General features: G+C 36.1%; 1 protein-coding gene across 2 annotated transcripts in view; it reads left to right on the top strand.

Annotated features, from left to right (window-relative positions):
• Positions 1-10456, top strand: part of FGGY (FGGY carbohydrate kinase domain containing) — a 517954-nt gene that overhangs the window by 60071 nt on the left and 447427 nt on the right. For both annotated transcript variants that reach the window (XM_074265798.1, XM_074265799.1), the window contains exon 5: positions 4891-4979. In XM_074265798.1, coding sequence (XP_074121899.1) covers positions 4891-4979 — 89 coding nt within the window. The remainder of the gene's footprint in view (positions 1-4890; positions 4980-10456) is intronic.

Genomic DNA, 10456 nt, shown 5'->3' with positions numbered 1-10456 from the left:
CCCTACTGCCTCCCATGGCATGGAATCACTTCCTTTATCACTTATACCCTGAGGTGAAACGGTCCAGAAATGTCTGCATTGGAATGAGGATCTTCTGGGGATTCTAAGCACTTTTACTCCCCAGCATCTCTGCGCTTTGGGTGATTACCATGTGCATAGTATTTCTTTCTTTTTTTTAACCACTGGTCAAGCTGTTCTTTTTTCCAGCTTTCTAGTTTTAGGCTTTGAACTTAAATTGAGGACAACCTTTTCTTGTGGTTGTTTATCCCTTTCAGAAGTCTTGCTAGAAAACAATTTCTTAAAAATCTTCAGGGACCAATTTGTCAAGGGGGTGTTAAGAGGAAAAAGGACTCTGCTCTCTTTCATCGATGATGGTTTTATTCTCACACAAACTGCCTGGTTATCATTTCTTTGTGATTAATAACCAATACTGGAGCACCCTGGCAGTGACTTCTGTTTCCTTGATTTCTGCAAGTTATAACGGTCCTTCCCCAGTGGAGGAGGCAGTAGAGGAGGGTTTCCAGCCTGCATTAATGCCCACCTGTCTCATTGTTCCTTTGTTTGCCCCCCTCCCAGTTTTAAAACAGTACCCAGATGGATGGAGAATATCAGCCCCCTCCCCACCTACCACTCAATAAACTGTGGCTCCCCAAGGCAGGGGGAAGGAGAGGTCCAAAGAGTCATTCTGCCCTGGGGAGGACACAATGGTTCCTGGCTTTCTCACATGTTTGTGGCCGCTCAAGTCTCTCTCCACCCTCTGTTGAACTCTGCAGCTGGCTTTGTTTTGAGTGATATGCTACTCCTGAGAAATGCTGTGGTTTTATCAAATAATGGATGTGTTTCTTTGAACCTTCCATCCTTTTGATTAATTCCAAGCCCTAGGGATTGATGAGCTTCAGGACTGGCATGGGGAAGCAGATACCTTGTATCCCGGGTCACAGATTTGTGGAGCTTAAAAAGTTGGGGCTTTTATTTTGGCAGAGGGGGGGAAAGATTAATTTGGGATAGCTGTTAGCTTACAGTTTTTGTCTCTTTTATTTATTCTATACTGCATATTATTATGTACTTACTTGGAGTCTTCCTTCTTAGAATGTGAGCTCCTTTAGACTAGTGGATTATTTATTCTTTACATACACACATATACATAAATATATTTCTATCACTTATCATAGTGCCTGGCACACAGTAGGTCCTTATGCCTGTCAGACTGACTAAATCAAGAGACCTGTTAATACCATTAAACAGAATAGAGGTGGGGGACATTTTTAAAAGTAAGCTCTTGGCCCTCTTTTTCTCCTTTGATAGAGTGGGATACTGTACCCCAGTGCAAGTGAAGGAACAGCCGGGCTAGACTTCAGTGAAATGTGATTGTTGAGAGCTCTCTCTTTTGTCTGCCAGAGGGGTGGTGTTATGGACTCCTGCCCTGTGGGCAGTCCAGAGCTGAAAAATACATCAGTGGGGCCTGATATACTTTTGGCGAGTCAAACCTTTGATGACAAAGCACTTGAAAATCATGGGCTCCATCCAAAAGAAAAAAAAAAAGCCAGCATGGGATCACTCACATATGGTCTGTCAGCATTTCTGGAGAAATGAACCCAGGCTCCAGGGAGCATTCATTCCTTCCCTACCCTCTCTTTTCTTTCATTATACTTTTTTTCTTTCTCTTCTCTTCTCTCTCTTTTCTTTTTTTCTCTTTCTCCTTCCTTCTTTTCTTCCTCTTCCTTTCTATCTTTCTATCTTCCTCCCTTTCTCCCTTCCTCCCCATCTTCCTCTCCTTCCTTTCTCTCTCTCTCTCTCTCTCTCTCTCTCTCTCTCTCTCTCTCTCTCTCTCTCTCTCTCTCTCCTTTCTCTCTCTCTCTCTCCTCTCTCTTCTCTTTTTACATTTCTATATTTTTATTCTGTATTTTCCCATCTTCTCTCTATGATTTTTCTCATATTCCCCCCTACTGCCTTCAAGGAAGACAACACATATTTAAAATGAAACAGTGGGTCATCGAATCTCAGAGCTGGAAAGGATCTTATTGGATATGCAGACCAAACTATAACCAAATGGGGATTCAGACTTGCAGAATTTCAAATTAAACCATGAACTTACAGCCATATAGCCTAATTGTACCTGAAAATGAGCTTTAGATATGGCACCCTACAAATGGTTGTACCACCTTTGCCTGGAGACTTCCAATGAATAGAAATTGACTAACTCCCAGTGAAGCTGGAATCATTTTGAGATAGCTCTCATAATGGATCAGTCTTGTAGTTTGTTTTCTCATATCAAGCTTCAATTTGCCTTTCCCCCCAATTTTACAATTTTTTTTTTTTTTTGGTTCTGACCTCTGGCATCAATTAAAACATTTGATCTAATCCCTATTTCATATTCCAGGTTTTCTAAAAACCTAAAAAAACTGTCTTCCTTCCATTTCATCTCTGTAGGTTAAATATTTCCAGTTTCTTCTGTCAATTTTTATTTATATGGTGATCTTGAGAACCAATATGACCCCGATTATCCTACTCTGGATATTATCCAGATTATCAACGTCTTTCAAAAATAATGGGGCCAGCTAGGTGGTGCAATAGATAGAGCACCAGCTCTGAAGTCAGGAGAACCTGAATTAAAATCTTAGACACTTAACACTTCCTAGCTGTGTGACCTTAGGCAAATCAATTAAGCCTAATTGCCTCAGCAAAACAAACAAACAAACAAACAAACAAAAAAACTAAACAAAGTACTCCAGACCTAACCAGGTCAATATATAATAGAATATTACTGCTTTCATTGTGAACACTTTAGTCATCCAGTCATGTATCTGACTCTTCAGAAACCCATGGCACACCAACCCCTTTTCTGCTTTGCCATCTCTCAAAGTCTATTTTGTTCACGTTTATTGCTTCCATGACATTTTCTTATTTATCTCATCCTCTGTTGTCCTTTTCTCCTTCTTCCTTCACTGGTTCCCAACATCAGTCTCTTTTTCAATGACTCTCATTATATGGTCAAAATATTTAAGCTTCAGCTTCAATATTTGATCTTCCAGTAAATAGCCTGAATTAGTTGCTTTAAATATTGATTGATTTGATCTCCTGGCTATCCAAAAAGCTTTCAAAAAATCTTTTCCAGCACCAGAATCCAAAAACATTGATCTTCAGTGATCAGGTTTCCATATAGTCCAAATCTCACAGCCAATACATTGCTACTAGAAAAGCGGTAGCTTTGGCTATACGGAAAGGGATGTCACTGCTTTTTAGCATGCTGTCAGTTTACTACAGCTTTCTCCATGGTCAAGGATAGTCAAGGATTTGTAAGAGTTCTTTGTTAGTTGTATTGTACTAACTATAATTAAGTTTCCTGCCTCTTACCATTTTTCTACACTCAGACTGCTACCTATCAAAATCTCTCCAGTATAAAACTTGAGAAATTGATTATTTGATCCTGAATCCAACACTTTTCATTTGTTTTTATTACAAAATGTAATTTTTATTATTGTTTATTCTTTTCTTTTTTTGTTGTTTTGTATTTTATTGTTTATTATAATCTTGGTGAATAATAATATCTAATCTATCATTCAAATCTATCATTCAATTTGTTACTTATCCCTTCCAGCTTTTGGCAATCTTCACTTGCATTTTTGATTATTTTTTTGTAAATAAAATCTGGCTAATAGCATGTCTTTTTATTGCATTTTGGGAGGGTCTCCCTCCCAGTTTCTATCAATTCAAGTATGGCCATAACATTTTAGAATTAGAACTGAAAGAAAATCTTGGAGATTAACTAATCTACCTCCTTCCCATTTTACAGATAAAGAAACCAGCTAGTATCTGATGCAGAATTCCAAGCCAAGTGCTTGATAACTCTTTGACTAACTTCTCTCCCCAAATGAAAATCAAGAATACCATTTTTACCTGTCTTTGAATGCAGAAATTTTGTTTAACTTGATTTTTCAAAAATCACATTCAGGACCTTAGCAGTCAAAACTGCTGTTCTTTTTAGGGCACTGGGGTGTATTTTGTCCAGGCTTTGTAATCTGAACTCGTTAAAGCCCCCAATTGTGTACTTACCAGCTCCCTCTTTTGCTTAGATTTCAATTCCCTATTCCATAATTTTGTACTGTACTTCCTGGCCAGAAAGTCTTTCTCCTTTCTTTCTTCCTCTCTTTCAGTTTGCATTTTTTATATAGCAACCCATGTTTTGGGAAGTTCTTCCTGTTCTTCCTGCAGCCAGATGTTTAATGGTGATATGAAAGCAATAGAAGGAAATGGAATCAGTTAAGAGGGACATAAAAAGGGAGGGGAGTTCAATATGGGCAGAGTCTATATTAGCTTACCAGATGCGTTCTTTGGATTTGTGATTGTTGAAAATCAATCAAGGGCAGCTCATTTTGAACTTGATAGTAAGCTCCCTGAGGATGGTGGCCATGTTTTCACTTTTCTTTTGAGTGAGCTGGTATGTGTAGAAATTAAGAGAACAAGATGGCTTCAGTGTAAGCTCCTATCTTCTTATGGAACTGCTTCTCAGGCCTAAAGTTGTTAAGGATTGAAATGTTATTTCATTAATTAACTAATTGCTCTCTCTTTCTCTTCATGGTCCCTTCATTAGGAAGAGCAATTATATACCTTTTCAAGAACAGACTGGTTTTGCTCACTTTGTTGGAGAAAAAAAAACACTGAAGTATTATTAATTTATATGTATATTATTAATACATAATTAATAATGTCTACTGAAATTTTTCCAAGTTGATGTGATATAGTTTCTCTTTTACTTCCCTTCTCCAATTTGAATATATTTTCATGGGCATTATTGGGTTTAGACTGGACTGGATGATTTTGAGACACAATTGAAGATGTTGGGGGAAAGGTGAAAAAGATTGATTGATCTTATTGTATTTTATCTGGCAGAACTTGAGAGAGTCCTGCTGGGATAAAGCGGGCCATTTTTTCGATCTCCCTGACTTTTTATCATGGAAGGCGACTGGCGTCACGGCCAGGTAAGTGAATTGCCACTTTGATCCGAGATAATGTCTGTGGGCATGGGTTCACGTTGATATGGCTGTTCAAATTCATTTTGACTGGACGTACTCTTTGGACATCTGTATGCGATTTTACATACTTGAAACATCTTGAAACTATCTTATAGCTTCCACTGCTCCTACCCCAGCACAACTGTTCTGGGAAGGCTTGGGGTTTGGGATTGTTCAGCTAGAGCAATTAATTAAGAACTGGATACTTAGGAGTGAGATGCAGGCAGAGGCCAGCCCCAGATGTGATTGACTCCAACTCAGCAAAGGGGGGCCTTTCCAGCTGTTTTGATTTGAAAGAAGAAAACATTCCTCCATCGACCTTTGGAATCAAAAGGGAAATAGAATTTTACTTCTAGAGGGGAATAGGCATGTGAAGGGATTGTTGTAGAATTTACCCTGGGTTCCTATAGAAGCAAGAGTTATGGGTTCTTAGAGCCAGGGGTTCTCCGGGGCTCTTGTTTCATCCATAAGGAGCTTACGCTTCAACTCAAATAAATTCAAGAGGTATTTGTTTTAAGTACAGAAGAAAAAGCAGAGCTTAATGGTTAATGTCTAGAGAATCAGCCTGGGAGTCACGAAGTGCTGGATTCATTTCCTGACTTGAACACCTACTGGTCATGTGGCCTTGGAAAAGCCATTTAATCTCTTACTCTCTCAGGCAACTCTCTAAAATTGTAAAATGTAAACTAGGTGCTGATGAGGGGAATTTCTTCACCCGAAGTGTCAAAATATTGAAATTATAACAGATCTGGTACTGAAAAACCCTCTTATTCACATATATATACATATATATATATAATTGTATATATGTGTGTATATAAAGTATATTAACATCACATATATTTCATATTATATAATCATATTTGTTATATAATAAGTTTATATATATATATATTATATGTCATGCATATACATTATATAATTATAAGTATATTATTATAATATCACTAATGTATAAATAATGTAATTATACACTATGGAATCGTTATATCATTTCTATAACTGTGCTTAGTGAGTGGGACACAAAAACAAAAATGAAGAAACCTTGACCTTATGGAATTTCCATTCTACGAGGGGAAAGCAACATGTTAGGAGTCAACTTCGTGCAGCGGAGAAAGTGTTACTTTTGTAGCAGCAGACTTGTGATCAGGTCATAGTATTCTTACTTATTACTTTGATCTTCAGTAAATTGTTTAATTTATTTTTTAAAACATATGCAGAGATAATTTTCAACATTCACCCTCACAAAACCTGGTGTTCCAAAATTTTTCTCCCCTTCTTCCCCCAATCCCCTTCCCTGGATGGCAAGTAATCAATATATGTTAAACATGTACAATTCTTCTATATATATTTCCACATTTATCATGCTGCAAAAGAAAAATCAGATCAAGAGGGAAAAAATGAGAAAGAAAACAAAAAAAAGTGAAAATACCATGTTGTAATCCACACTCAGTCCTTTCTCTCTGGGTGCAAATGGCACTCTCCATCACAAGACATTGGAACTGGTCTCACTTATCTCATTGTTAAAAAGAGCCACATCTATCAGAATTGATCATTGCACAATCTTATTATTGCCATGAACAGTGAACTCTTGGTCCTGCTCATTTCCCTCAGCATCAGTTCCCATAAGTCTCTCCACGCTTCTCTGAAATCATTCTGCTGGTCATTTCTTACAGAACAATAATATTCCATAACATTCATGTACTACAATTTATTCAGCCATTCCCCCACTGATGGGCATCCCCTCAGTTTCCAGTTTCTCACCACTACAAAAGGGCTGCCACAAACATTTTTGTACATGTGGGTCTCTTTCTCTCCTTTAAGATCTCTTTGGGATACAGATCCAATAAAGACACTGATGGATCAAAGGAGTTTCACAGTTTGATAGCTCTTTGGGCACAGTTCCAAATTGCTTTCCAGAATGGTCGGATCTGTTCACAGAAGTTGGTTAATTTCTCTGGGACTCAATTTCCTTAATTGTGAAATGAGAAGGATTATACTAGGTGGTGTTGGGAATAAAATCTGTCGCTTTGCCCATACTGGGATCAGAATTACAGTCCTAGGTGGGAGTCCCAGGGCAAGAAAGAGCATCAGCACATCAGAACTCGTACCTATAGTGGAACAGGGACTTTTGTCTTAATTCCAGGATAGAAAATAGTGCATTCCCAGATTAGAACACAGGTCAAGAGAAGTAAACACACTTCTCCTTAGCTCATACTATCTTGAAAGAGCTTAAAACTTATAGATCCCCAGAAGTATCTCTGAAAACAGTCGCACAAAATCCCTGAAGCCGCACAATGCACCTTCCACCCTGGAAGCAGAGACCAACTTTAACAAATAGTTGAAAGTGAAGAAGTAGACTGGGAAAATAGGCAAACTACAGAAAAAAATTCTGACCTTCAAAAGTTATTATTGTGATTAGGAAGCTCAAAAGACACATTCATAATATAGCAAAGTCAAAGCTCCTACATTCAAAGCCTTCAAGAAAAAAATATGCATTGATCTCAGGCCATGAGAGAATTCAAAAAGGAATTTGAAAATCAAGTAAAAAAGGTAGAGGAAAAATTGGGAGGAGAACTGAGAGTGATGTAAGAAAATTGTGAAAAAAGAGTCCATCACTTCATAAAAGAGGCTGAAAAAAAATACAGGAAAACAAAACTTTAAAAAACAGTCTAAACTAAATGGTAAAAGGTATAAGCAGTCAATTCTCCCATATGCCTTAAAAAAACAGAACTAGCCACATGGTAAAAATAATGCATAAAAATTCACTACAGGGAAAAAAAATCCTCTTTAAAAAGTAGAATCAACTAATTGGAAAAGGAGATACAAAAGCTCACTTGAAAAAAATAATGCTTAAAAATTAGAATTAAGTAAATGGAAGCTAATGATTTTTTTTAAGAAATCAAGAAATAATATAACAAATTCAAAAGAATACAAAAATATAGAAGACAATGTAAAATACCTCATTGGGAAGACCTAGAAAATAGATTAATGAGAGATAATTTTAAAAATTACTGGTCTCTCTGAAAGTCATGATCAAAAAAAGAGCCTAGATATCATTTTTCAAGAAATTGTAATGGAAAAATTTCCTGATATTCTAGAACCAGATGGTAAAATTGACATTTGAAAGAATCTACCCATCACCTCTTAAAAGAGATCTAAAAATGAAAACTCCTAGGAATATTATAATCAAATTCAAGCTCCCAGGTCAAGGAGAACATTTAGAAGTAGCCAGAAAAAAATTCAAATATCATGGAGCCACAGTCAGGATTATAAAAGATTTAGCAGCTTCTATATTAAAGGATCAGAGGGCTTGGGATATGATATTCTGGAGGGCAAAGGAGCTAGGATTACAACCAAGAACTGCCTAGCCAGTAAAACTGAGTATAATCCTTGAGGAGAAAACATATTCTAGAAATAGAGAACTTGCAAGCATTCTTGATGAAAAGAGCAGAGCTGAACAGAAAAACTGACTTTCAAATACACGACACAAGGGAAGCATAAAAAGGTAAACAGAAAAAATGAAATCATAAGCTACTTAGACATTTAATAAGGCTAAGCTGTTTATATTTCTACATGGGAAGATGACATTGGTGACTCAAGAAATTTCTCATTATGAGGGCAGTTAGAAGGAATACACACATATACAAAGAAGTAGAAAAGACAAACAGATACACACACGTTATGGGGAGAGAGAGAGAGTGATGAGGGGAAGAGGGGGGGAAGAAGGGGGGAAGAGAAAGGAAGGGTGTAGAGAGGAGGGGGTAGAGAATTTTTATTTTAGATATCCTTTCGTACTTAATAAGGATAATATCTAAAATAAAAAATTAAGCGGTGATAAGGGAATATACTAGGAGAATGGGAGAAAGGGTGAGGTAGAATATGGTAAATTTTCTCATATAAAAGAGAAAATGTAGATAATATAAATAATAAAATTATATATATGTGTAAAGAGCCAATAAAATGGTGGCCAGCAACATAGGGGAGAGCAAAGAGAGTGAGTGAACCTGACTATCATCAGAATTGGGTCAAATAGGGAATAGCATACAACCTCAGTTGGGAATAGAAATCTCTTAACCTACAGGAAAGTAGGAGGAGGAAGGGATAAGAGAAGGGAGGAAAGATTGGAGAAGTGGGTAGTTAGAACCAAAACACTTTTGAGGAAGGGCAGGATATGAGGAAAGAGAAAATAGATTAATACAGATGGAGAGATAGGGTGAAGGGAAATACATTTAGCAATTGTAATTGTGAAAAAAAAAATTGAAGCAAGTTTCTCTGTTAAAGGCCTCATTTTTCAAACATATAGAAAATCCAGCCAAAATTATTTTAAAAAAGGTATTCTCCAATTATTATAATTTATAAATTATTATAATTGATAAATTATCAAAAGATATGAACAGTTTAAAGATGAAATAATCAAAGGTATCTATAGCCATGTGAAAAAATGCTCTAATTCACTACTGATCAGAAAAATGTGAATTATATTAATTAATATAATTCCAGATACTATCTCATACATATTAGGTTGATTAATAGGACAGAAAAGGAAAATGACAAATGTTGGAGGAGATGTGGGGAAAAATGAGCCATTAATGCATTGTTGGTGGACTTGTAGACCAATTCAACCATCTGTAGAGCAATTTGGAATTATGATCAAAGGGCTATTGAAATATGTGTGCCCTTTGCCTTAGCAATACTACTAGTAGGTCTGTATTCCAAAAGAGATTAAAAAAAAAAAAGGAAAAGGACTTATATACACAAAAATATTCATAATATCTTTTTTTTTTTCTGATAAAGAATTGGAAACTGAGGGGATGGATGCCCCTCAATTGGGAATGACTGAACGAATTTTGGTATTCAATTATGGCATACTTATTGTATTGTAAAAAAAAAAAAAAAAACATTAAGTAAGATACTCTCAGAAAATCTTCTGAAGACTTCTATGAGCTGATACAAAGTGAAATGTAATATATACACAATAATAGCAGTATTATAAGATGCTCAGCTGTGAATGACTTAGTTGTTCTTAGTAATTCAATAATCCAAGATAATTTTGGAGGATTTATGATGAACTATTCAAACCCAGAAAAAGAACTGATATAATGTCTGAATAAATATTAAAGCATATTTTTTAAAATTCTCTCTTTTTTTGTTTTCTTTTACAACATGACTATTATGGAAATGTTTTTCATGACTACATCAAATAACCTATATTGAAGTGCTTGTCTTCTCAATGAAAGGTGATGAAAAGGGAGGAAGGGGAGAGAATTTGGAAAGTTTTAAAAGCAAATGTTAGAAGATGTTTTTACATGAAACTTGGTGAAAACAAAATAGCAAATAAGTTAAAACTAAAAAACAAACAAACAAACAAACATTCAAACAAATGAAAAATGTGATTTGACCAGAGAAACAGCTGTGTGACCCTGAGTAAATCATTGAACCCT

The sequence above is a fragment of the Sminthopsis crassicaudata genome, chromosome 4, assembly GCF_048593235.1.
Source record: "Sminthopsis crassicaudata isolate SCR6 chromosome 4, ASM4859323v1, whole genome shotgun sequence".
In the NCBI taxonomy this organism is placed as follows: Eukaryota; Metazoa; Chordata; class Mammalia; order Dasyuromorphia; family Dasyuridae; genus Sminthopsis; species Sminthopsis crassicaudata.
The sequence above is the reverse complement of the archived record's forward strand: the minus strand, read 5'-3'. Positions and strand labels throughout refer to the sequence as shown.